This window comes from Spermophilus citellus, assembly GCF_964194105.1.
Source record: "Spermophilus citellus genome assembly, chromosome: 13".
Lineage (NCBI taxonomy): Eukaryota > Metazoa > Chordata > Mammalia > Rodentia > Sciuridae > Spermophilus > Spermophilus citellus.
In genome coordinates, this window is record NC_138193.1 from 112,316,859 (window position 1) to 112,344,054 (window position 27,196).

At 49.8% G+C, this 27,196-nt stretch overlaps 1 protein-coding gene across 5 annotated transcripts in view; it reads right to left on the reverse strand.

Annotated features, from left to right (window-relative positions):
* Positions 1 to 12,660: 12,660 nt before the first annotated feature.
* RNF144A (ring finger protein 144A) overlaps positions 12,661 to 27,196 on the reverse strand; it is a 95,639-nt gene continuing 81,103 nt past the window's right edge. For 4 of the 5 annotated variants that reach the window (XM_081265313.1, XM_081265310.1, XM_081265311.1 and 1 more), the window contains 3 exons: positions 24,574 to 24,721; positions 20,937 to 21,026; positions 12,661 to 16,707 (listed from right to left, as the gene is read on the reverse strand). In XM_081265313.1, coding sequence (XP_081121439.1) covers positions 16,576 to 16,707; positions 20,937 to 21,026; positions 24,574 to 24,721 — 370 coding nt within the window. In that variant the 3' untranslated portion in view covers positions 12,661 to 16,575. The remainder of the gene's footprint in view (positions 16,708 to 20,936; positions 21,027 to 24,573; positions 24,722 to 27,196) is intronic. The other variant, XR_014018651.1, reaches the window with a different exon arrangement.

Here is a 27,196-nt window from a genome sequence, read left to right on the forward strand (position 1 = left end):
GGGGCTCTTCCGCTGGCTGCTCGCTGATGGATCCACCATGGCCCAGGGAGTGTGTGCAGATCAACGCGGAAGACCAGCAAGTCTCCAGGAGCGCCTTGGCTGGCCTTCTGGTTGTGCTCATCTTGGAAGAAGGCGCCACCATAAGCCCCGCCATGTGGCTTGGCTCCCACACTTTTCCTCTGAATATGATTAATTGCTCTCTAAATAATAAAAGTCTTCCAGGAACAATAGAAGGCAGCTACTACAGATTGTTCATACATATTCAGCCGAAGCCGCTGGGAAGTCAGCCTCCCAGGAGGGCTCGGAGCTGGCACTGGAAGTGAGTGAGAAACCAACTCAGACATAAGACTGCAGAATACTGTTTACCTGCGCGAGCTGGGGGGAGCATTTGGAGCATCAGGCTTGTGTCAGCCTGGACGCTGGAAGAGGGTCTGGACCTGCTGGCGAGCCTCTTCCTGTCTGTGGCCACTCAGGTGCCACTCAGGGGTCTAGTGCAGGATCACTCAGGCCATCCCAGCACTTTCTCGTTTCCCTTTTGACTTCACAGGTTCCATCCACCCATTTAGAAATCATTTGTTGTCCCTTTAGGTGCTGGGAAAAACAAAGTAAGAGACTCCGGTCCATCTGCTGTCAAGAAAACCACACTCCAAAGAGGAGAACAGAAACCCAGGGAGGATCTGCAAGTGCCAAGAGAAGCTGGTCAGGGATGGCGAGCGGGGAGAGGAACAGATGGCCAGAGCCCATGTGGGCTGGGACCTTGAGCCGGGCTCTTGGAGGAGGGTAAGCATCTTCCACGTGAGAAGGGAGCCAGGAAAGCCCATGCCTCGGTGGGGTGGCCTGGCCACAGTGAAGGACTACCTTGGGTGAGCTGGGTGAGTGAGAAGCTGCAGCAGTCAGAGCTGACTGTGAACTTGTGGTTCAGGGCTCCAGGAAAACGCAGACCTCCCTCTGTTTCACTTTGGGTTTACTCTGGCTGAAGTTTGGCAAGAAGAAAAGGCTGCAGAGAGCATTGGAATGCTAATCTGTCTGAGTCCTTGGGGACCTGGGGGACAAAAGAAGCCTCCAGCCTGCGGTTCTGGTGCTGCCTGGCTGTGCAGACTCCTCCCCTTGGGTCAGCACCAGGCTTTCTGGGGCATGCGCCCTTTAGTTCCAGACATTTTTCTGGGAAAGAAGAGGGTCTGTATAATCCAACTGGAGTCCTTGGAGTTAGGAAAATATGAGAATCATGTTTTATTTAGGATTTTCAAAGTTTTGAGGAAAGTACAAAGAGAAGAGCCAGCAAATAGCAGAGAGAGGTAAAAAGTGGCAGGAAAGAATGAGGGAGGGTGGGGAGACCCAGACAGTCAACCCCGGAAGGTTGGGTTGACTCTGGAAGATTCTTGATTTAAGTCTTCATCTGGAGGTAAATAGGGAGCCTACATCCTGGGAACAAATCTTTACTCCTCACACTTCAGATAGAGCCCTAATATCCAGAGTATACAAAGAACTCAAAAATTAAACAATAAGAAAACGAATAACCCAATCAACAAATGGGCCAAGGACCAGAACAGATGCTTCTCAGAGGAGGACATGCAATCAATCAACAAGTACATGAAAAAATGCTCACCATCTCTAGCAGTCAGAGAAATGCAAATCAAAACCACCCTAAGATACCATCTCACTCCAGTAAGATTGGCAGCCATTCTGAAGTCAAACAACAACAAGTGCTGGCGAGGATGTGGGGAAAAGGGTACACTTGTACATTGCTGGTGGGACTGCAAATTGGTGAAGCCAATTTGGAAAGCAGTATGGAGATTTCTTGGAAAGCTGGGAATGGAACCACCATTTGACCCAGCTATTCCCCTTCTCGGTCTATTCCCTAAAGACCTAAAAAGAGCATGCTACAGGGACACTGCTACATGGATGTTCATAGCAGCACAATTCACAATAGCTAGACTGTGGAACCAACCTAGATGCCCTTCAATAGATGACTGGATAAAAAAAAATGTGGCATTTATACACACTGGAGTATTACTCTGCATTAAAAAATGACAAAATCATAGAATTTGCAGGGAAATGGATGGCATTAGAGCAGATTATGCTAAGTGAAGCCAGCCAATCCCTAAAAAACAAATGCCAGATGTTTTCTTTGATATAAGGAGAGTAACTAAGAACAGAGTTGGGAGGAAGAGCATGAGAAGATTAACATTAAACAGGGGTGAGAGGTGGGAGGGGAAAAGGAAAGAGAAGGGAAATTGCATGGAAATGGAAGGAGAACCTCATGGTTATACAAAATTACGTACAAGAGGAAGTGAGGGGAAAGGGGAAAAAAAACAAGGGGGAGAAATGAATTACAGTAGAGGGGGTAGAGAGAGAAGATGGGAGGGGAGGGGATGGGGGATAGTAGAGGATAGGAAAGGCAGCAGAATACAACAGACACTAGTACAGCAATATGTAAAACAGTGGATGTGTAACCGATGTGATGCTGCAATCTGTATACGGGGTAAAAATGGGAGTTCATAACCCACTTGAATCAAAGTGTGAAATATGATATGTCAAGAACAATGTAATGTTTTGAACAACCAACAATAAAAATTAAAGAAAAAAAAATAACATTTATGAAGAACCTATTTCTAAGGAATGTCCCATTCACAGGTGTTGGGGATTAAGACTTCAATTTTGAATTTTTGAGGGAATAAAATTTAGCTCTTAATAGGCAGAATTATAATAAGTTAAATATTATTTAAAAAAACAAAGAAAAAAAATGAAGCCATACATTTTGCATTTGAATTCAGGAAACTCGATTCTAATCTAGTTCCTGTGTCGTAATCGAGGGAGACCCTAGTCAGAATGAAAGGACCATCTTTGTTTACATTTGTAATATCCGGGACATAGGATCACATGTGAATCTCTCAGAACACGACACTTGTAAGGAGCGCCCCGGGGAGGAAAGTGTTCGCAGATATTGTGGAACACATTTTATAACTTAAGTATCTCTTCCATGTAAAGCATCACAGTACAGAATTTCCTAAAAATAAAAGTTGACTTTTTTATATGAAAAAAAAAAAGAAACTCCCGGCTTGTGAATAAAGCCTGGAGATGCCCATGTGGTGGGCAATAATTTAAATGTACCCTTTTCCTGTGACAGAAATTCCAAACCTTAAGCATGTGGAGCAGCTCTAGCTCTTCCCCGGTGCAGACAGGCAACGTAAGTAAGTGACTGAATGTTCTGCCTTCAGCACCTCTTTCACTGAAGAGCAAAAACTGGATTTTAAGGATATCCTGTTAAACAATTCAAAGTTTCCTCCTCCTCCTCCTCCTCCTCTTCCTCCCCCTCCCTTTCTCCTTCCCCTTCCTCTCCACCTTCCCCTTCCCCTCCCCGTTCTCCTTCTTCAGCTTGCTTAAAGTCGCTACCTTATCCCATTCTCCCTCTGATTCCATGTAAGTTCCCCAGGGCCAAAGCCTGGGTGGGAAGGTGTTACGCTGTTGACCGGTGAGGAGTCCTTGCTTCCCCAATGTTGAAGAATAACACCAGAGAAGCACGCCGAGGCCAGGTCAGAGTGGAAAGTAGAAGTTTATTAAAGGACAGCAGAAAAGACTTCTCCCGGAGGAAGAAGGGGACCCAAGAGGTGGAATCCGTGGAAGTGCGGTTGTCTCCCCTTCTTATAGTTCCTTCAGTGATGGAATGTAGGTGGGCAGGCCCGAAGGGTGGGGCACAGGTGGGTCAAAGAAGTAATCTGGGCAGGAAGGACTTTTGGGTCAGCATCTTCAAGTTTGCTGGGAGCTGTTCATTAACACTTCTTTGGGATGGGCTCTGCGCCTTGGGGACATTAACATTCCAGGAGTTGTTCAGCTTTTCCCGGACTTCATTCCCAACATGGCCTCCATTTTGGATCTTACTTGATATTAGACCTAATTTACCTAACTACACTGACCACCTAACTTTAAATCAAAGGTGCTAGGTGTTCAGGTGTCAGGGTCCCTTCTCAGAGCTCAGTGGATTTCCATGTGACAGCTGACCCCTGGTTACTGGCACCTGGACCCTCTGGCATTGCAGAGATACATGTTTCCATTGTCCCCCACCCGGGCCAATTCCTCTCTGCCAGGAGGGCAGCCCACATTTACTCAAATCCATGGGTGGCAACCAGAACTCAAGATTTCCAGGATGGATGGGAATCACAACATCTTGACTCCAGTCTCCAGCGCATGAGTGGAACCTCTCTCAGGCTAACAGGAAAGGCAAAGGGGACCTTCCTCCTTCCTTAGCCTTCTGCTGTCCAATGCCTCTGTCAGAATGGAAGTTGTTTTCACTATTAGGTTACTGAAAAACTTGAGATGCAGAAACAACAACACGTGTCCAAGTTCACTAAGCCAGTGAGTAAACCAAGCACTTCACATGGGGTCTCCTGACTTCCTGATACTTGGGCTTCTCTAAACCTTTGCTAGGGAATACTCAATTGCTCTAAGGTTAGGAATTCTTCCTCATTACCTTGTCCCTAAGTTTTGCTTCTGGAAGGAAACACAGACACTCATTCAACCAAGCATTTATGGCCCTCTAGCTGCACAAATGCTGTGCTAAAGATGAGGTGAGAGGGATAAAGAGACCAGCCTCCAACAACATAGTCTCCACTGCAAACAAACAAAAGACAGTTCGCAGGATCCAGAGCTTCTGCGAGGCATGGAGATAAAGACTGGACGTTTTAAAACTGTTTGTCCCTGGGAACTGTCACTGTGCTCCCCGTGAGCATGGCTCCTCAGGGCCTCCAGCTACTGTCTGAACGGTTACTCTCATAAACCTCAGGCTAAAGGGACCCTAGGAGTCAATGTTGGCATCCCAGTCAGAGAAGGTCAGGCCCTCAGCAGGTGAAGTCTGCACATAACTGAGGCCAAGGCAAGGCTTCGCAGTTCTGTGCCAGAGGGACTGTTATCAGGGAAGTTTGGGTGCTCGTGTCTCACGTGTTTTGACCACAGTAGCAGCAGGTGCACAAGATCTGCGATGAGGATGGTGAGGGAAGGAAAGTCAGACCACACAGTCAGAAACCAGGGTTGGCCTCTAGGGCTGTCAACAAATTAAGCAAAGGCAATTCTTGAACAGGAGGGGGCGCTAGAGGGCCACAGCAGGAAAGTGAAAGTGGGATTGGGTCAGGGCGCAGGAACCAGAGCCGGAAGACCTAGGAAGGATTTAGGTACCCTAGTTGGGAGGGACAGTAGGGGGTGGCCATGGTACACCAGGGAGATGAATCTGGCAATGCCTTGGATTAGTGTGGTGGGGCTACAGAGCAAAAATGCCATGAGTGGTTTGTAAAACAGGAATTTCTTTTCTCGTTGTTCTGGAGGCTGTAAGTCCAACCCCAAGGTGTCTGGCGTGTTCTGAATCCTCTCTCTAGCTTGCCAGTGGCCTCCTTACTGTGTCTGCATGACCCTTTCTTATGTGCATGTTCCTGGTGTCCCTGGTGTGTCTAATCTGCTCTTCTCATAAGGACTGCAGCCTGATGGGCTCAGGGACACCCCGCCAGTCTGCCTTTACCCCCATTGCTCCTGCAAAACCCCCGACACAGTTATGTTCTGAGGCTCTGAGGGTTAGGGCTTCCACATCTTGGAGGCACAATTGCAAGGGTCACAGGCAGGAGAAGGAAGAGATGCCTGAGACGAAGGGGAGTGAAAACTGCCAGGGACAGTGAGGGAGGGACAGAAAGGTGGCCGGGAGGCACGGACAGGGCACAGCTACCAGAGGCATGTGCGTGGGGCAACGTGTGGAGATGCCCTCAAAGGCACGCCAGCCACCAGCAGGTCAAAAACGGCACACGAGATGGGAGCAACCACCACGAGACTCTCCTTTGCCCGGGAAGCAAATGCTCCAGGTTGCCCAGTTTCTAGGAGAACTGAGGTCACAGACACCTTGGATTTGGACTTCAGCCATTAACCCCAATGAAATCAGCCTGTGGTTCCCATGAACCGCTGAGCAGGTCCGAGAGGAAACGGAGGCCCGTGCCAGTTCCTGGACAGTGCGCGTGCCCTAAGGACCCCACTGATGACAGAAAGTGGGAGCTCGCCCAGCCCTTTCAAAAGAAGCAAGTGCAGAGATTCTGAGGGACATTCCAGAGGCCCAGCCAGGACAGAGCCCGTTTTGTTCTTTAGATGGTTTTAGTGAACTCCATTCTCCACTGGGGAAGATGGGCTTGGGAACCAAAACTAGGAACTGGGAATTTTCAGTCAGGCAAAGTGGAGACTCATTACGTGGAACCTGAGGGGACCTGGCCACATCGGTGCCGTAGTCCACAGAGGAGAGGGTCCTGGCTTTGCTTAGAGTCCATGCAGACGGTAAGAGTCAGGGTGGAGGATGCAGCTCAGTGGTAGAGCACTTGCCAAGCATGTGTGATCTCCTAGACTCCTTCCTCAGCACCACAACAAGAAAAAAGATAGATAGATAGATAGATAGATAGATAGATAGATAGATAGATATGCACACATTTATATATAAAAAATGCTGGGGAGACCCATGGAAACCAAATGACTATAAGTGCTTTAAGGCACTAAACTTTTGCTAATTTGTTAGGCACTAACAAAAATCTAAAAATCTAATGTGCCTACCAATCATCAGGGGATCCCTGAGATTCATCCTAACTAGTCTCAGGCAATGCAAATTTGCCACTCTAGAATCAGATCTGCAGCAAACACTAGTTAGATGCCTATTGAGAGAGCTTCCGATTCTATGGTTACAACCAGCCAGGGAAGAAAACAGCATGGGAGTCGGAGGAAAAAAATTGTCACCAGTTGCAAATATCTAAACTGATTTTTGCAATTTCACTAAAAACCGAATAATTATATTGAGCAAGTTTAAATGCATGTGGAAGTCGTTCACGGGAGTCATTTTCAAGGAATACATAATGCTGTGCAGGAGGAAGGAAAGGGCCAGTGATGAAATGAGTGTTGGGAAGAAAAATGCTGCAAACTTCCTGCTTTGCCTACGTATTGCATATGCAAGGGATGGGTCCTGTGCAGGGTTGACCTGCTGCATAAACAAGCTGAGCATTCTGAGCAACAGGAGAGTCCGCCAGAAATGAGGGGCCACTCTTTGTCACAACGAAAGTCTAAAACACCGGAGCCTCTGGGGGACACCTAATGCTCATTATTGTTTAATGTTTAATTTATCAGGATTAACTTGTGGTCTAACTCCTGCTCTTCCCACTTCTGGGGGGACATACCATGCCCTATTCCATGTGGCCCTGCTTTGCAATTGAGACCTTCATCTTTGGGGCTTCAGGGCACCCCCTCCAAATGTGACTTCAAGGAGAAAATTCATAAGAGTTGACAGAGTTAGATGACGAAGGTTCTTCGTAGGAAAAGTGAAGGAGACATTGATTTTTAACAGAGCATCCTAGGGACAGATAGGACAGAGGAAGAGAGAGGAGCAGAAGGCAGTCGGCAGAACCCAGGAGTACCACAGGAGACTGAAGAGGACGTGAGCCAGGAAGCACAGAGAGTTCAGTCATGCCTAGCTTCTGAAGTGCCACCACAATGGGGTGACTGGGTGCTGAATGCATTCTCAGCTGGGAACCGAGGACAAATGGCACTTTGCCCACCACAATGCATTACAGGCCCAAGCCCAGTGTGTCCAAAACCCACCGCCTTGGGACGGTTCCCCTTTAAGCCTGCGTGGGCTGCCCCCTTCCCCACAGTATGCATTTTTTTGCAGGTGCATATGCTTGTATTTTGCAAAACAGAAACTTGCTTTGTTGTAACTTTCCCTCTTTTTTGTCCTCTTCATTGTCTGCAGCTCCTAATTGGTATTTGTAATAACTCCCAGTTTAGTATCATCTGCAAGTTTCATTAACATGCTGATTGCTCCTTTGTCATTAATAAAAACATTAAATTATTATTTAACATTCATTGTGCACCAACAATGTATTAGAGTTGTGCAGGATATAAGAGCGGATCCCGCTCTCTCTGCAACCTCATTTTCTTGTCCCTGAAAAGTTCTCAAATAGCTGAGCACAGAGGAGTTTTTGTCCTCCTCCTTTGTGGACCCCAAGGGAGGCCTACTTCAGGATCTTTTGTGCTGGGTGGAGTCATCAAGCAAAATCCCTGGAGCTTCTCTCTCCTGAGAGTGAGTTTTGTTTCCCAGCTGCTCACCTCTCAGCTTTTGCTCTTGCCATTGATCAACAATTTATACCCTTTCAGTTTCACCCCATGCCCAGGCTTCAACCATATGGATGAGCATTTATTTGCTCATTCAAGCAGCAAACATTAATTGAACATTAACTGCTTGGCCACCATGCAGCTGTTCTGGAAATGCCACCCCTTCATGCCTCTGTGCTTTCCCTTCCTTGCCCTGCTGCTGCCGGAAGTGCAACTCCTCCCTAACTGCACAGGGCACCTTCCGAACTTGCCCTGATGCAGGGACAGTTTTCATGCATGCTTCCTCAGGTCCCAAAGCCCTCCCGCATCATCCCCCACAAGAGTACCATTGTTTGCACCAAATCCTCCTGAGCTCTGCAGCTCTGCACTCTGCTCATCATAGGCTTCTGCAGAGCAGGTGTCTGCTGGGGAGTCCCTGGCCACTGTGCCTGGGCATTATCCCCTTCACACTCCTACTGACCTCAGGTTAAGCCCATCTTCTCTGCAATGGGCTCAGTGCACCTCGACAGCTTTACTTTCAGGGTTTTTAATTTTGTTCTGGCTCGTTTCTAGTCTATTTCAAATTGTGGGGAGTGTCGATTTCCAAGGTGGTCTTGTCCTACCAGGACAGATTAGGACAGGAGCCCACGCTGTGCAGTCCCTCCCTCAGTCCCAGCCAGGCTGCACCTAGCCATCTGCTCCCAGCCAGCCACCCCCCGCACCCCTCTGGCCACCATGAGTCACCCTTGACAAGCAGTGGCCTTGGCCTCTTCCTAAGCCCTGTGTTCATTTCTGCAGGCTGCAGGGTTGGACTGTGACCTGTGGTCTACCAGTCACTTATTATTGGGTAGAGTCTTAATGATTCTGAGTCTTAGTTTCCTCACCCAAGTAAAGAACTGTGGCATTAAGGGTGTCCTCCTTCCTAGGATGGTTGTGGGAATCCTCCTCTGAACAGAATGTTTACCGAGGATGTGCACTGCCTCTCCTGCAGCGGGTACCCTGTCCCCTGTCCTGCAGCGGGCACCCTGTCCAGCCTAATGCGGTCCAGAACCCCTGGGGGGTGGTCCTCCTGTGGTCACTGGGGGTGGGAGTGAAAGGTGTGTCTTCTGATTTAAAAGAATCTCTGGTTTCATTGTGTCTGAGAGCCGCCTCCCCTCAGGATGCCTGGCCTTTTCTTTCTTTCTTTTTTTTTTTTTTTTTTTTTGGTTTATGGAGCTGGTGTGGAAGCCGTAGGAGTGGGGGCTTCTGTTTTCAAGTGGGATTTTTATCTTCAGACAGAACATAGTTTAAACTCTTGCAGGGCCAGAAAACAAGCGGCCTACATAACTGAAGGATGTCTCTGCAGGTCAGTAGGTGCAAATCAAGAAGGTGTGGGGAGAGCTGGCAGGAAGGCTGGGTCAGGTACACCTGGGCCCCCGGTTCACTCTGCGGCATGGGGCCGCCCCAAGCCCATTTTCTTATTATAATCTGAAGATAATGACTTGCAGGCTTGTGAGGCTTAACAGGCCCCTTGGAAAGGAGAAAGCCAGGTGATCGCTATTAGAAACCTCCCGGTTCTAATCCGGATTTCTCCCCAACTGAAGTGAGGCTCTCCCTCTCTGCCGTCTGCACACCCTCATCTGAAGTTTAATCGTCTTCCTCGTTTATTTAGCTGAACAACCCCATCTGACTGGCCAGGCTCCCACACACTCACCCACACTGCGGGCAACAGGAGCCAGTTCTTTCATTTGACAAGTGTTCAGCAAGTCCCAACTACGTGTCCTACAAGAACACAAGTTGGTGACCTAGAGAAGAAACACCCATGCTTACACTGTCCATTTCCAAGTCCCTGGATGACACTATGGCATGTTCCACAGTCAGGAACTTCCCAGGTTCATGCCCTTCTGGATCTGGGGCCCTTAAAAACTGTTTCGATGAGGTGAGAAACTCTGAGAAGAGCTCATGCTTGCTGGTGCGTCCCTACGTGGTGAAGATGTGAATGTATGCTCTGCAGGATTTCCTCAATGATAAAGAGATCAATAGGATAAGTAAAAACAGATTTTAGAAAGACTCAAATAATTACCCAGGAAATGAGCAAATGACTTTTCAGAGTGCAAAATTAGGATTTTCCCCTATGGAGAATTTTATTCCATTTTTCTTGGTGTTTTATTTACCACTTTGTCATTTGTCCTCAGAAAGATCCCGTGAGGTACATTTTACCCTCGTTTTCAGATGAGGAAACCAGTGCTCCCAGGCTGAGGTTCATGCACAGGGAATCAGCCCCTTGGGCCCAGAATCCAGCCCTCCCCGACGTTGCGGATAGTACCGTGCTCTGTCCTGGTGCCTCGTCTGGCTCCCAGTCAAGGCCAGCTTCCTCAGTGCACACCCTGAGCGACTGGAAGGGGAAGAGCAAGCTGTGACTGGGCAGGGAGCAGTGATCGCCGATCACTCTCTATAGAGCCAAGCTGAGAATGTGACCTGTCCCATGGTCCCAGCCACTTCACAGTCTCCCCAGGGAAGCCTGGGGTGAGGTCAGCATCAAAAGCCACCCTGGGTATAAGAGCCGGTCAGCTCAGTATTGTCCCTTCCTTTCAGGACCCTGTAATTCGAGTTCTTGAGTTTTTTTCTGTTTGAAAACACTGACAAAATATATTTTTTAAATTTTTGGGAAAAAAAATGCTTATATATACACACAAATCCACTTGCAAATAAACAGCAGGATTTTGGGGAGCAATCCCCACCTGCCAGGTTAGCTCGAAGGGATTGAGGTTCAGCCAGTGTGGGGAAGAGTTGCTTCTGAACAGCCCCCAGGTAGCACCCCCAGGCAGCTGGTCCTCAGACTCCCGGGATTGGCCTCCCTGGGACCAGAGTGTCCACTTGTGGACCACATCCCCTCAGAGGGGCTCAGTGGTGTTCCCTCCAAAAGATGTCCCAACCCCAGGGCCTGGGAAGGTGACCTTATTGCAAATAGGGCATTTGCAGATGGTTAAACTAAGAAGAGGTCACCATGGTGGGCCTGGTCTAACTGCACCCTTACAAAGGGACACATGCAGGGAGAAGGCCATGTGAATGTGGCGGCAGAGACTTGGTGATGCATTCACCAGCCAGAAAATGTCACGGATTGCCAGCCATCACCAGAGAAAGCTCTAGAAGGATCCACCCCTGCCCACACCTAGCCCTGGGACTCCCAGCCTTCACACTGTCAGGCAGCAGATAAGCTGCTGTAGCCTCCCAGGCGGTGCGTTTCTTCAGCAGCCTGCGGCAATGAACACGCTCGCCCAGATCCTCTATAGCAAGGGCCACGTTCCTGTGCCTCTAGGAGGCTGGCCTCCAGCACACACTCCATCCCAGCAGATCATGAGGCAAGGGCCTGCGCTGTTGGAGGGACCACTCCCATGAATTCTCTTCTCCGCCCATTTCCATGGCCAACACTTCCTTGTCTGCAAGATCAGCTCACATACGACATCCTCTGCACAGGCCTCTCTGACATCCAGGACTGCAGAATGCCCACATGTGGGGTCCCCAAAGCCTGCTGTGCATTGTCTACTACAGCATTTGTACTACTTACAACAATTGACTGCCTTCTCTGTCCCCTCTTCAGACCAAGAGCCCCCGAGAGCAGTTGTACAAACTCTTTCACCCCCTCGAGTCACCAGCTAAGAAACTGTGCCTCACCCTGTGCCTCAAGTCACTCAGAGTGGATCCTGAAATTTAAATATGGGAGAAGAAACTCTCCCATTCTCTATCCCTGGTCTAGTGTCCTGTTAATGAATGAGGTATATCCCTCCCTGAAGTTTAGCCGGGGCAGATGAAAATCAAGGAAACACCCTGATCTCTGGATTCCCCTTACAATTGGTCCTCTTTATCTGCAGGTCTGCAAGGATTACCTCGAGCAATAGTGCATCGAAAACATTCAGAACAAAATTTAAATAACTCTGTACTGCACATGCAGACTTCTTCCCTGTGATTCTCCCCTAGGCAAAACATCCATTTAGATTTTATTAGGATTTATGAGCAATCTATAGGTAACTTAAAGTACGTGTGGGGGGTTGTGCCCAGGTTTTATGCAAACACTGCAACTTTGTATGCAGGGACTTGGGCATCTGTGGACTTTGGTATCCGAGGGGCTGGTTCCTGGAACCAGTTCCTTGTAGATATTGAAAGATGGCTGAATTTCTTATTAAATAAGAAATATCCATATTTACTTTTTTGCAGCAGAGAGAGAGAATGATCACTGAGTTTATGATGCTCCCTGTAAAACATGGCAGGTTTGTAAGCCCTCATCTCTGGGGCTGGGGTTGGGTGCTTGAGCAGGATGCTTCGCAGGGATGCTTTTCTAGTCTGACACCACAAGGACCCAGAGAATGGTACATGTGGCAACTCAACCCCAAGGAGGCAGATTATTTTGTCATCTGAGAGTTGAGACCACTCCCAAGAAAGAAGATCCCCAATAAAAACGCTGGGTTTACAGAGGGACAGAGCATCCCCCGCCTGGCCAGCCCTCTCTCCCTCCCACCTCTCATCCCAGTATTTCAATCTAGTGGTCAGTCGTCAATTAGGCGTCTACAAAAGATGGAGCCAAGCAGGATTTTAAAAAGTCACCTGTATTCCAGCCAAAACATCTTTAAAAAGAAATCCCTTTGAAAGGGGGACAAACTACGTAAGACACAATACATTTAAAATATGTATTGAAGTTACAAATGAAACTTTTTCCATGTGATTCCAAAGTACAAAACACAACATTGAAAGGCGTCCAAACAGTTCTTTTATACATCACAGTGTTAGTGGCACAAAACGTACTGACATTTCAAAAACACAAACCAAATTTGTTTTTTGTTTTACCACCACTTGTCAAATACATAAAGTATACATGTGCATGGCTCACTCACGCATGCGTTTACACAAGATTCAAACACACCCACGGCAAAGTGAGCAAAGGAAAGACAGGTCAGGCACGTGGCACGTGGCACGTAGCTACCCTGCGCTGAGGGCTCTGGAACTGTGGAAGACAGATTGCGCACACCAGAGGCGGCCAGAGACCAAGGAACTGATGACCAGCGGGCATGCTCCCCAGGGGACGCACCAGCAATGGCGTCTCACGTGGGCCCTTTCGCTCCATTGGGGGTTTTTGGCAATCATCTGTCATAATCCCTTCATGTTGCTTATTTTCATAAGGGCCTGGGTCAATTAAAAGGAAAAAACAAGCTTTGGTATGTTCTAAGGAGACCTTCATGGAGCATTGAACATGCAAAATGTTTTCCCTTGATGATCTGTGATTTACATATGTATATACATATACACACACAGGTGTGTTTATCAATAAACAGTAATCTGAGAAAATACAAAAAGTCCACCCTGGTTCATTCCAACTCCCTCATGTTTACACTACCAAGGGAATTTTTTTTCTTGTAATTTGTTACATAACTTTTGCTTTTTGCAGCCTACATGAAAAAGATAAATTCATCTCGAAGTCATCTTTTCACCTCTGACGTTCGCTCTCCTATGGCAGAATGTGCCATATGGAATATATTGTAAGGAGAATGTGTTCCCTTGGAAGAGGTGCCAGGGGTTCATTCTGCAGTCTGAGCCGCTCCTGGGAGCTGAGGAGGAAGAACTGATTAGGATGTTGCTCATGCAATCAAGGTCTGCCTCAGCTTAGCTGTGAAGTCAATCTCTGCCACCTGAACAGACTTGGTCCCCCAGGACATCTGTGGGGACACAGGACACTTGGCTGAGCCAGACAGAAACCAGGCACCTCTAGTAAAAGCCTGGTGAGATGGTGAGCTGCCCAAGGGCTTCAGGTAGCTACAGGTCAACCCTGGGCCCCCACTGGTCCACCCTGCAGCAGCCCTGGCCTCTCACTAAGGGCCTCTCCCAGTCCCAGGAGTTAAAGGCCTCTCAATGAATAAAAGTACATGCTAGCAGGACATCAAAGAGAAAATCATCTGTGAAAGTGAATGTCACTTTCCAACCAGGACAGACCATGCCGAATAACAGTAATGAGTCCATCTACTGAGTGCAGATAAGACCTAAGTTCACACGGAGGACCATCCTCTCATAATCTATTTACATTTTACATCCAGCATGTGAAGATTGCATTGCTGTAACAAATGGGTATGGCATTCCTTACTAAGAGAAAAGGATTCTGATGAGGGAAATGCTACTTTCAGTATCTTCCGGTGATCTTACTGGCATTTACATAGGGGTGGACAGTTTCACTTTTATATTAAATCACACTGAGCAAACAGAGGCAGGTTTGATACAAAAGCTCAGTGCTTATCTGACTGCCCTGGTGGCCCCAGAATTGCTGTGGTCTGTACCTCACCAAACCACATGCTTTTGAAGCACATTGCACACGAAGGCACAGGATGGTTGGGGCTAGAGATGTGTGTCATGGGGCCAGAGACTCCTCCAAGACAGGACATGCCACCCCTCTAGGAATAAGGGGTCTAGGCTCCCATTCTGGGCTCTAACCCTCCCCAAAGATGGGGCACTGCTGAGTGGACTCATGTGATGGACAGCAGCTATTCAAGCCTGGGAGGACAGGGGCATCATGAAGGTCTACCCCAGAGGCCACTGGAAAGAGGGCCAAATGCCTTCCGCCTTTGATAGGCAATGTGGCCAGGCAACTGTGCCTACAGATTACAGGTTTAAGTCCCAAGTCCCCAGGCCACTGGCTCATGGAGTTGTTGCCCATCTCCAGAAAATTCCTTTCATGCATAACAACATCTCAGACTGCAGAGACCCACCTGAAAGACAGCCTCAGCTACGTTCTTATTTAGTTCCTGAACTTTTAAACTGCAATTACAAAGAAAACTTCTCGAACATAATTTTGATGCAGACTGATCTCCTAAATGGCTCTTGTTTCATAAAGAAAATCAATACTAGAGGTGAAGAGAGAAGTGATTCTGTTTCGTAACTATTCACTGTCAAGAAATAAAGAAGAAATTTGCAGGCAGGGAAGATATACTAGGACCTGAGACGGATGTGTAAATGTCGAGTCAAACACACAAAAAATAACCTCATATTTAAAATGTGCTTGCAATGAGCAAACAACTGAGATAAAAGGACTTTGCTTTTGTTTTACTCCTTGGTAGAATTCTTAATAAGTCTTAAGAAATTCCACTGTAATAAATCCACAATATTTTCTTCTTGTTCCTGGCAAGCACATGTGGCTCTCATAGTAAATTCTCTTTAAAGGAAACGCTTTATCCACCCTTCAGACTAGTGATGGAGTAACGTGCATCTTATTGATCCGTGCATTTCTTTGCCATGGAAACAGTCACACAGAGCCCTGGGAAAGACCAAGTGGTAAAATCCCCACATCAGAAGTGAACTGCAAGCGTTTTATCCAGTCAGGGCAAACTGGTTAGCTACAGGGCTTGGAACTGTGTGAGACACATGATTTTTCAAAATAATTAAAGCATTTTAAAAATGTGAATATCCAGAAACTTCTGCCCCTTCTCCAAGGGCCCCCCAGCCTCTGGCAGAAGGCCCTGGCTCCCAGGATCAATAATGCAATTTTCTTTTTACTGTCTGACTTGAAAACTGGGGCCAGAGGCCAAACCATAGTCATTCTGAGTGGAACTATTTCTTAGTAAACCATTGGTTTAGAAGACATTAAAAACTATTTGCCGCTACCTGGGTGAGAAGGAACAAGCCCTGTGGGTATCCTGAATCCCCATAGCAGAGGGAACAAAAGGTGACTCTTGTGGAGATGTTCCTTTAAACATGTCAGTATTTTCCAATAAAAGCAGCGACATAGGAACCGTGTTTACAACAGTACACAGCTTACAGCATTCAGAAAGTTATTACAGCAAGTTTCAAGAAAAACACAGAGTGCATAAGGCTTTCCAAGTCTCCTGAAAAGTGGTCAAGCCAGAAAAGTCGCTGCACTATAACTTCTTAAAATGCACATTTTAAGAAAGGCATAGGATGGTTCATATGCACCTTGTTGGTTTTCACTACTCAACTAGGATAAAAGAAAAGCCTTCTAAAAAGGACCTCACTAAATGCCATTAGTAATAAAAACAGTTGTCACGAACTGAGTGCTTTTTTCAAGTTGGAATAATTAAATTCTGTCTGAAGACAGATGTGATCCGACCTCCCTCAACATGGTGCCATCTTGAAGCCAAGGAGGAGAGGACAACATTTTGAAGGAGAAGGTCTCTGAGCCCCCACCAGATGTTCCTAGCCTACCGCCATGCCCCGGGGAGGAAAGGCCTGGTGTACTTCTGTTGACACTGTCGCTCCGGTCTGTAGAGACTGATGCTGTGGGGACGTGCCCAGCCCTTGCCTGTCTTGCCTTCCCCAAGACTAGGCGACCACACCCGGGGCCTTGGCAACACCTTGACATCGGTCCCTGAAATCACGGCATCCAGCCTGACACTGTGAAGCTCAATGGGGCACATAAGGCAAGAGAAATGTTTAGTGGGGGGCTGGGGGTGGGTGGGGAGCTACACGTCCCGGAGGCGGGGTCTCGGCAGCACCGTGCTTCCTCTAGGTGGGTAGCGGGTCATCGTCCCCCTTACTGCACTTGCACTTGCAGCAGAGTACAAACGGGGTGGCCAGCAGCAGGAATGGAGAGGCCACCAAGAGCAGGAGCCCAAAGCCAGCAAAGATGCCCACGACCTGGAGAAGGAGCAAAGAGCAGAGGTAAGGAAGCCTGGTCCATGGGTTCCCTGAGTGTGAGCAACACCACCACCCCACATCCTCCATCCACCCACCCACCCACCACTCCCATGCATTCTCTATCCCCCCATGAACCCCCGTCCACCCGTCAACACGTCTGCTCAACCAAACACCCTTATGTGCATTCATCCCCAGTTCTGCTCTCATCCACACATATTGGCTTCCCTTCAATTTTCCCCCTTCCTCCTAATTCCTTCTCTGCCTTTCTCCTCCCTTCCCTTCTCCCATCCATCTGTGCCTCCAATGAGCTGAGTTCCCTCTAACAATGTCCCAGGTGCTGAGAGTGCAAAGGTGCCTGAGATCTTGGCCCTCAAGAAGCACTCTGGTGGAGAAAGACCAAGATGTAATGGAATAATGCATCTTACAGAAACTGCCCTCACGCTCCAGGTGCAAGGGATTCCAAACAACAGTCACCAACATCTTCTGGAGGAAAGAAGGGTTCCCCATGGGGACAGCTGGGGTTACAGAGGTGTGGAGGTGGTTAGTATACAAGAAAGACTGGGTAAAGCATCCCGCCTGGGACAAGGGGAAAGACACAGGCATGGTAAGTTAGAGGACGGCCTGACACTTGTCATTCCCAAGGATGAAAGCCCAATACTATTACAAATTTTGATTTTTCTTTAAAAACATGTTTATCCCTTAGTGTGTGTAAATGCTGAAAATAATAAGCTTAAAACATAGGCATATTGTCGTAGAAATCAGATAGTGCTGCTGTGCGAGGGAAACATACTTTGCTTTATGACCAGCTTGTCCACCAGCTGCACCCCTCCCAGGCTGCAGGGAGTGCAGAATTGAAATCCGAGGATGGAGTTAGGCTGCCATCTAGTGCTCAGAGTGATAAGTATGTGAATGCTCTGGGATGTGTTCTGACTCCACTTTTCCATGGGCCTGGTTTCTCAGCTAAAGATCTCGAAAAGCCATTGTCAGATCTAAAATTATCAGCTGCTAAAGCATCCCAGATGTGTGAAGGAAAGGATACCTTGAATGGGGATTTCTTCTGAAGACCACACACTTGCACACGCATCCCATGCACACATATATGTGTTTATAAGCAAGACTGCATTAAACAAATGAGCATCATGATGATAAATTGGGTGGTGCACATGCTGGGGAATCACTACTGCTGCCCAGCCAGAGACCTTCCTCTGCAGAATGTGAAATCAGTGACTGGATCACAGTGTGAATTGGGTTGTGCTTTGCTAAAATCACTTGCACACTAATGCCTGGGCCCATAAGAACATGTGGAAAGTCTTATTTGAAAGGCTCTCCTGAGAGCCCATGTGACTGGTACATAGTTATCAGTCTCAAAGGAGCCACAGGCCCCGAATCTCTGACCAAATGCTCACATTTTTGCCAACCTGATGCCCTCTTCTCTTCTCACTTGGTCTATCCTGTCTAACTGCGCATACTCTTTGACAAGCCGGGTTACCAATCTATGCCAGCTGGTGGTAGGTGGATGGATATCACCAGGAGAATGCGGCCAAGAGGAAATCATGAGACAATCAAACACCATGAAACAGACAGAATCACTTGGTGAGCTTGCTGGAGGTGTCAGGCACCAGACCACAGGCTAGGAGACAGGATGGTACCGGTCAGAGCCCTGAGAGGGTCACTGAGAAGCACAGTGACAGCCGCACCAGCAACCCTGAGGTCTGCAGAGAGCCAGCCTCCATTGGTACCAGATGCTGCGTAAGGACAGAACTCACTCTTTGTAGCCACTTCAAGGCCCCACCCTGGCCCAGTGCCTCTCATGATGAAGGACAGGCAAGTGGTTGTGGGACCCACCCTCTGGAGGGAGAATGACAGTTCTCCGAGGAGTCTCTCCAGGGAGTCCCCAAAGCACATTCAAAGGTTTGGGGAAACTCAACCACAATCAAAGACCCAGGAAAGTGTACAGGGCGCCTTTGATGTGCTGGAACATGACCTCAGAACACGGCAAAGGCAGGCAGAGCCCAGTGGTGTCAAGCGGATGCTGAATTGTAGTCCAGTCCAACTTTCTCACTTCAGAGATGCAAAGAAGCTATTCTAGACGTTCCAGTATTGGTTTCAGATGACAAAGCTGGCATTCCAGGGCCCACCTCACTGGCTCATGAACAGCACCTGCAGAACACCCCACGTGAAGCTTCCAGGAGATGAGCACTTGAGAGCGCGTCCTGCCCTTCTGCTCAGGACGGAGACGTCCCCGGCAAACCCATGCTTGCATGTGTGTGTGTGTGTGTGTGTGTGTGTGTGTGTGAGCGCGCGTGCACCATCGGGGCTAAAACAAGTGCCGCCATGAGCAGAGCTGGGCCTGGGTGAAAAGCTCTTCAGTGCCCGGGGGAGAAGGGAGAGCCAGCACTGGACAAGCCCCTCTCCTGGCAGAGGCCAGCGGCCTGCGTGTGGGTTCACTCTAGAGAAACAGAAATGCACATTCCGGCTCCTCCACGGCTCAGCTTGATTCTGGGAAGGCAATGGAAGAAGGAGGCAGGCGCCTCAAGCCATGGAGTCCACACAGCAGCCTCTGGTCCGGGAGTGGCTATGCAGATGCAGGAAGCCCCAGCAGCTCCCGAATCCCCTCTAGATACAGCCCAGGCAAAAACAAGGGCTGAGAAGGATGTGACCCCCTGTGGTATCCTACACTGTTGGAGAGGGTTTCTATGGGTTGAATTGTGTCCCTCCAAAATGACATGTTGAAGTCCTAAGCCCCTAGGTACACAGTGACCCTCTTTGGAAACAGGGTCTTTGCAGACGTAATCAAGTTAAAATGCGGTTAACGGGATGGGATTTAATTTAATTTGATTGCTGACCTCATACAAAGAAGGACTTTGGACACAGAGCCAGACACAGGAAGAGAACGTGAAGCCCCAGAGAGGAAGACACCACCTGGGGTCAGGACTGGAGGATGCTCTCCAGCCAGAGGGCTCCGAGTGCTGGCAAAGCCCAGAGTTAAGGAGGCCAGGGGGGCTCCCCACAGGGTCAGGGCGAGGCCCTGGCCACACCCTGGCCCCAGACTTCTGGCTTCCAGAGACAATACGTTTCTGCTGTTCTGAGCCAGCGAGTTGGCAGAGCTTGGTGGCAGCGTCCTGTGCAGATGGACTCACATGGAGGTGGGAGAGGAGCATTTAGGCTAAGCATCCCCAGGAGAGAAAGCGCCTACAGCCAAAACCAAATCTCCTGATTAGAGGGCAGCAAACGAAGCCCTTGGGCCAGTCAGCCTCATCACCCCTTCTGGGTACTTCTGGACAGGAAATAGGATGTCCTGGAGGGTGTGAGGAAGGAGGGGTGGCATGGTGAAGCCTCTAGCAGTGCAGGGCCTGCTATTTCTCTAGGCACCACAGCTGGGGGTACTTGACTCCACACACACCCCGGAAGAGCTCATCTAGCCACCATTCCTGAAAACTTATCCACACTGAACTTGGTAAAGCCCCGGGTTTTTAAGAGGTGCATTTCCTGGCAGCCAGGGGACTTGCTATGGCCCTGTGTAGGGCCTCTGTCACCTGTGGCTTGTTCTAAGCTTGAGGAGGATGGGCGTGATGCCTTGGCTAATGTCACCCTGGCCCCCATGGCTTGGGGCATCCCAAAGCCTCCTGCTCCCTGTCTGTAGTCTAGACTGCGACCAGCACTAGGCCAGAGACATGAGCAGCTACTGCAAAGGGCTGCCTCCAAGGTCCCCTAGGGCAGCCCAGGCAAGCAACAGGCGGCTCACGCTGTGGGGAAGATGCTGCGTGCAGCCAGTGACATGGGTCACCCACAAGGACACCTTGCTTTATATAACAGTGCTCTTGAGGGGAACGCTCACTGCAAACAGCCCCTGCCTAAAGTGCACCACTTGAGGGTTTCCAGGGCACTCAGCTGCAACTGTCCTTTCCTGTCCCCATTCCCTTGTACCGACTTGCTGAGCTCAGGTCTTCTCTGGAAAGCCTTTGGTTAAGCACCAGTAGACCCGGACTCAGGCCATGAGCAGCAGACAGGCAATGTGTGTGATGCTGCAGGAGATGCTCGGTCACTCACCATGGGGCCAGGGCACCCCCCGGCCAGCTGCCCAGCAGGACTGTGTTGCCATATTCCCAGCTCTGCCTTTCTACACAGCAGCTCTTCAGCCAACTGTCCCCTTTCCTAGAACACACACACACACACACACACACACACACACACATCCAGATCAAAGGTCCAGGCCAGCTACCTCTTACCTGTGTCCGATGCCAGATCACAGAGGCCCGAGAGTGGCCCAGCTTGTTGCGGCAGGGCCCCTTGTCATAGTGTATCAGGAGGAAGTCATCCTGGGGAAGACAGAGGAAGGGACAGGGAGAGGGGATCGGTTCACTGGGTCTCCACCGCGGCTACATCTCCTTTGCTTCACACGCAACCAGTGGAGACAGGAGGGCAGGCCTGTGCCACACGCCTGCCTCCAGCCACCACTATTCACAAGGAGCAGCCCAGGGCGACAGTCACCTGGCACACTGGAGAGGTCCTGAGCCAGATGTCCCCAGCCCAAACAAAGCAGGGCCTCCCTGGGCACAGTGGCCATATCCTGAGCTTGCAGGAAAGAGCAAGCCGTGCCAGCTCAGGGCTTGTGGACAAGCAGGTCAAGTGCTACTCCCTAGGGCCCGAGGCCTGGCCTTGCCTGGTCCCAGGGGAGGACCCAGCAGAGGCTCACTCCAGAGACTAGAAGATCCACTTCACTTCTGTGCTGTCTTCAGCATCAGCTACTCATCTAAAGCCGCTCCCTCTTGACTCAGACCATTAAACTTTTTTTATCTAAGAACCAGCCCAGGAACATCTTCTCCCCACAGGGTCTCCAACTGTACAGAGTGAGCAGAGACTCCTTTCTTGACACTCATGGAGACATCTGCTCGATTCCCCACTCGACTCTCCAACCACTTCATAAGACAACCCCCCAGACCCGCAGCTTCCTGGAACTGAGGCAGGCAACGCTACACAGTTCAGTGCCTGTCATCCAGATCCCCATCAGCACTCCTGAGGCCGTACTCCACGAACCTCTGCTTCTCCACGAAGGAGAGCCCCTCCCCACCTACCGCTAATCCAGGAAACGGCAGCTCTTCAAAATGGCCCCATGCAGGGCCAGCGCAGTGCTGTCCACTCATACAACTGACTTCTGTCAACAACCTCCTTCTGAGGAAAAGTAAGCAAACACAGGGCCCCAGGTGACAGAGAGACAGGAAGCCACTCTTTGAAACTGCAGCACTGGACATGAGCTGCTCTCTTGTGGCTCCTGGAACCACTCAGCGAGGCCGGGTACTAAGCTTGCTTTCTCTCATCTGGAGAAGGGTGCCAGCCGCTAGGGTGCTGAGGCTAGTCTCCTGGGGTCTATACCACGGTGCTGTGCAATCCTGCGAAGCCCTCGCAGAGGCTGGCCTCCCTTTGTTTGCCTTGGCCCTCTTCTGTGGGAAGGCAGGCAGGGCAGCTGAACTCACAGCCTCTTCCCACCCCACGCTTGCCTTCAGCAACGACATGTCTGGCCTCTTCTGTCCACTGTTAGAGCACGCCTCCTTCCTCCTGAGGAGGACTGAGCTCTTTCCTTCACTTGGACGCTCATGCACACACCACCTAGATCAGTTCAAGTTCCATTCTTACATCTCATCTCCCAAACAGCCTATCACGAGGTCTTGTTCTGTAGGTTAAAATGGTTTTGAATCTGTTTTCTGGAAAGTAAACTAAACCACATGGCGCTACTCAGTTTAGAAATCTTTAATGATCTCTGCCAGCAATAGTGCATTCTGCGCATCAGAATCCCCTGGAAATGAAGGCTCTAGGCTTTACCTGCAGATATAGACCCATGGATCCATGGCAGGTCCCAGTGCAAACTCTCTAAGTGATTCTGACCCAAACTGTCCTTGGATAGGTGTTGGGTGGGTGCACGGGACCCTGTGCTGAAGGCCAAAGCCCTTTGCCTGCCCATAGAAACCTTTGTGGTGACCTGAGTCATGGGCCCAACAGTTCTGGTCATGTTCCTTTTGCTTAGCACCTTCTGGTCTTCAGGTCCTTAGCTGAGACCCCGCCCCACCCCCCACATCTGGTACTGGGCTGCTCCCCGGCTGCCCGTGGCCTTCACCCTCGGTGACAGCCTTCTTTATAAGGATGCTCTCATGTCACATGCTAGGGAGAGGGCACGCTCCTCCAGATCAAGGACGCGGCCACCCTCCCACCCCGAGGAGCTGCCCATGCTGAGTGCAGGTCTTAAGAAGACTAGGACAGGCGATTTAAGATGTGCTTTCTTATCCCCTGACAGAAGCACTCTGAACGCGTCCCACATTGTGTCAATTTAATTGTGATTTTAAACTTACTGATGCAGCCCTTGGGCAGAGCGATCCCAGCAGCTGCCGGGAATCCAGCAGTGTTTTTATGACAAGGAGTATTTTCCTTCCTGTTGATCAGAGGTGTCACCCTACTTACGGGGGCACGAGAAACAACAGGCCATGTACAGACAGTCACGGTCAGTCAGCTGCACAGGACAAGGACTGAGGCTTTGGGCAGGTTCTTCTGTGAGGCTTAACGTGTCCTGTCCAATTCTGGCTTGAAGCCACCTGGCCCAGGCATCAGTGACAGGTTTTAGAGCTTGAATGGTCAGAGGCTGGACACTGGACACCAGGCCCCTTCCTTGCCAGCCAGGGGCTTTGGGGAAACACTAGTAACTTCCCTGGACTTTCTCTCAAGAAAAAGAATTCATAGTCCTAAGTCATGGAAGTGCTGGGTGAACAGAGGGTCTGCAGAGCCGACTGACCAGGAAAGGCCCTCCTCAGCACTCACCAACCCTCTACTGTCTGCTGACTAGAGAGGACCAGCTCCCGTGAGCAGTGGATGTGGGCACAGTGTGACAAGTGGGGAGCACCAGGGAGACTGCCTGAGGGGTGGGCAGGATCCTGAGAGGAGCACCGTCCACTCATCTGTGTCTGGAGGCCTCTGTGTCATGGCGTGGGCCTTGGTGGGAAACTGAGAAGAGCCCAGGGGGAGCCTGAATGCTGGGCTGGCCAGGGCTTGGGCTGCCTTCCAGCCACACACTTGTGACCTTGTCTGAAACCATGTGACTGTCCTTGATAAGCTGCCCAAACAGAATCTGCTCCTTCAGAATCTGCCCCCTAGGGTCACAGGGCTGTTTTTCAGCGCTCTTTGATCTGCCAAGGACACAAAGCTCACAGTGGGGCTGTGAGGAACGGAAGCCGCCCGCACCCAGCCCTCGACCTTCTCTCCCTCTGTGCGCCTTTGCTAACCCACCACCAGGCCCTGTCACATGCAGAATATTTGTGCCTCCTCCACGGACAGCCATTGGGGACACCCTTAGCCCCAATGTGATGGTGTCAGGAGGAGGTCTTTGATGGCAATTAGGTTTCCATGAGGTCCTGAGGGTGGAACCCAGGATGGGATTAGCCAGTGTCCTCTCTGCCACGTGAAGACACAGTGAGAAGGTGGCCAGGAAGGGACCTCAACAGGAGTGGTAACTGTCTGTACCTGTCCTAAGCCCTGAGGAAAACACCCCATGGCTCACGCCACCCCATCTGCACATCTGCAGCTAATCAACACAGCGGCCAAGCTGATTAGGTAGCACCAGAGGACTGAGGCTCTCAACACCCCTGAAAGCCAGGTGGAACCCCAAGCCTGCCCGAGCATCCATGCCCAGAGCTGCTGAACGGGTTGCCTGGACAAGTGGCACTCTGAGTTGACGTTTCCACAACTCAGGACAAACGTGCGATCTTGTTACTTCTCCGTTTCCAGGAATAACCTCCAAGCTCTCGGGGAATGGCTGGTCGTTTCCCACCCCAGCTTGACCCTCAAAGCCCCCTGGGGCCCTAGACCCGCGGCAGTACTCACATCCAGAGACTCCAGGCAGTACCAGCAGAAGGCGTGCTTACAACTCTTGCACATCATCTGGGCGCACCCTTCGTCTCGCTCGATGTAGACTTTGCACTTGGGGCAGCGCTTGATGGGTGCGTCATCCCCTTCCATCTTGAAAGCAGAGCTGTCGGAGAAAGTCCGTGAGGGACCCATGCAGAGGGGCCCACCAGAGACTGGCAGGCAGTGTGGGCCACACGGGAAGCATGGCTGACTGTGGTGACCAAGACCTCGGGTTATGAAGTGACATAGAACCTAGCCTAAGAAGCAGGGAGTTGAGAAAACCAGCAACCAGAACACGGCCCCAGCTGGGCTGGATCAGGACTTTAAAAAGGAAAAGCAGTGCGTGTCTACAGGTGGGTGCACAGAAAACACAAGAGACAACAGGGCAAAAGGCTTCAAGGAAGGAATCTGAGCGAGGGTGCTAGACTGGAACGTCACGTGCGTCTTCCTGTGCTTGTGTTAGTTTCCAAAGGGCTGATGGTAAACTTTATGCAATTCACTGTTGTCAGAAAGAATTAAGTTATGAGTACACACAAACACAGTCTATTTGCTTTCATAGATCTAGATGGCTCATCTCACAAAACTGTTCTCCTGAGCATTCTGCTTGGATTTGCAGTGGCTATCAGTGCGAAGGGCTTGGGCCTGGGCTGGTGCCGGCTCTCCTACAGTCAACTGGGTGAAGGCTCTCCAAGCTCTCCAGTGTGAGCATGAGAGAAGGTCACTTACACCCAGAGCACAGGTGGCATCTTGCTTGTGTGCTGTGCTTCTAAAAGGGGCAATGACTTAATGCTGTGGTGAAAAGGTAGCACAGAGTTCAGGGAGGATGTCCAGAAAAAAAGCACAAATGCTAAGTGAAGTCACCACCTCTCATGGTGTATCGAGGGCAGTGCCTGAACAGATTGCGTCAGTTCAACTCCACAGGAGAAAAATGGGTGCACTCTGGGCCAAACATTCATTCACAATATGCCCACTGAGGCTGAGCAAATGCTGGCATTTTGCATGCATCCTGGCTGAAGGATCTCCCCCAAACATCAGAGTATATACAGGAATGAAACAGTCTCACTTCAGTCTGACTCATCTGGCTATGAGACGTGAACTTTCCTTATCATTTCATCCCCAGGTTCCTAAGTGCACTGAAGCCCATGCCCAAGCTGAATGCGATTCTGCTTTGTCCACTGGTAGAAGGAGACAGGCCATAAAGCTCTCCAGAGAAGCTGTGCACCCTGGCAGCTTGGAGCAGATCAACCCTAGCTAGGCTCTGACGCCTTATCTTCATGGCCTCCTCTCCTCTCCCCGGAGCAGACTAACCTGGCTACCAGCATCATCTCTAAGGAGTGGGGAGAGGTCCAGGAGGTTTGCACAGGTCAGGTGCAAAACACAAAGGCTGCCCACACACAGTTGCTGTCTGTGCTGTGACTGCAAGATGACAAAGCTGTCTGTAGCTCAAATTCTTAAATTTACAGGCAGATTGCAGATGGGACTGAGAGTGAGTGAGGCTGCCCTCATGACAGATAGACCAACACATTTGCACGTGCCTCTAAAGGCAAGACCACAGTGGCCTCTGACAGTGGAGTTAATCCTGCAAAGAGCCTAAAGTTTCAAGGGACCAAATCCTGAGACTGAGGCTGATCGTCAGATTAGCTAGAACTGCTCTGGTGTGAAAGCCAGGTGTGGCCTTAGAGTAATGAAACCAACATTCTCATGTGACCCACAAGCTGATGTTAGAAGAAATGCCATGGGCAGAGGCAAGACCACCAGAGGCAAGACCATACATGCTTTGGGGATGTTCAAAACAAAACCTGTGGGAATACCCAATCTGATGCACTATGTTCTGCCTGAATGCAGGCACGGTATAGACTGTGGCCTTGAATGATTACTGGTATCTGGATCACAGATAAAATTACTACTAATAACAAGTGTTAGCACTACTCAAATTTAAAAGGGTGGACTGGAGTCTGTGGCACTTTAACCACAGTCTACATGCCCTGCGGCCTCAAGGGGTGGCAGGAAACACTAATGGGTACAGCTGGTCAAGTGGGGACAGAAACGTGGGCAAAGGGAGGATTTAACCTAAACAACAACAAATCTACTACAACTAAATGTTTACAGTCATACATGGCAACAGCCTCATTTGGGGAGACAGGAGGGTGTTAAGAGGACTGTGGGTTTCTCCATAAGCCCCCTCCCAGGGCAGTGGCTGGGGCTCATCTCCCACATGAGAACACAGACTTGGTATGGCCAGATACTCAGACTCCCAGAGAAGCCCCAAATTCCAATTTTTATGTGAAATGTCCTGATTTTTAAATGTTCACAAAATTAGACTTGTTACTCTTGATTCAAGTCACCCTGGTGAAATGATTTAAATGAGGCTGTGATATCAGGGATGGAGAAAACTGAGTCATTAGGCCCTAACCTTTGCTCTTTCCCCGTCTATGAAAGCGTCTCTCCATAGGAAACCCAGGGCTAGAAGCCTCGTCCTTCCCGCCTGCAGCAGACGCTCTTTTTCCCCACCCTGCTCTTCCTGCACAGGACGGGGGATCCACTCACTCTCACCAAATAGCCACTTGGCTGCTTCCTGGGGCAGATGCCCTGACCTGCC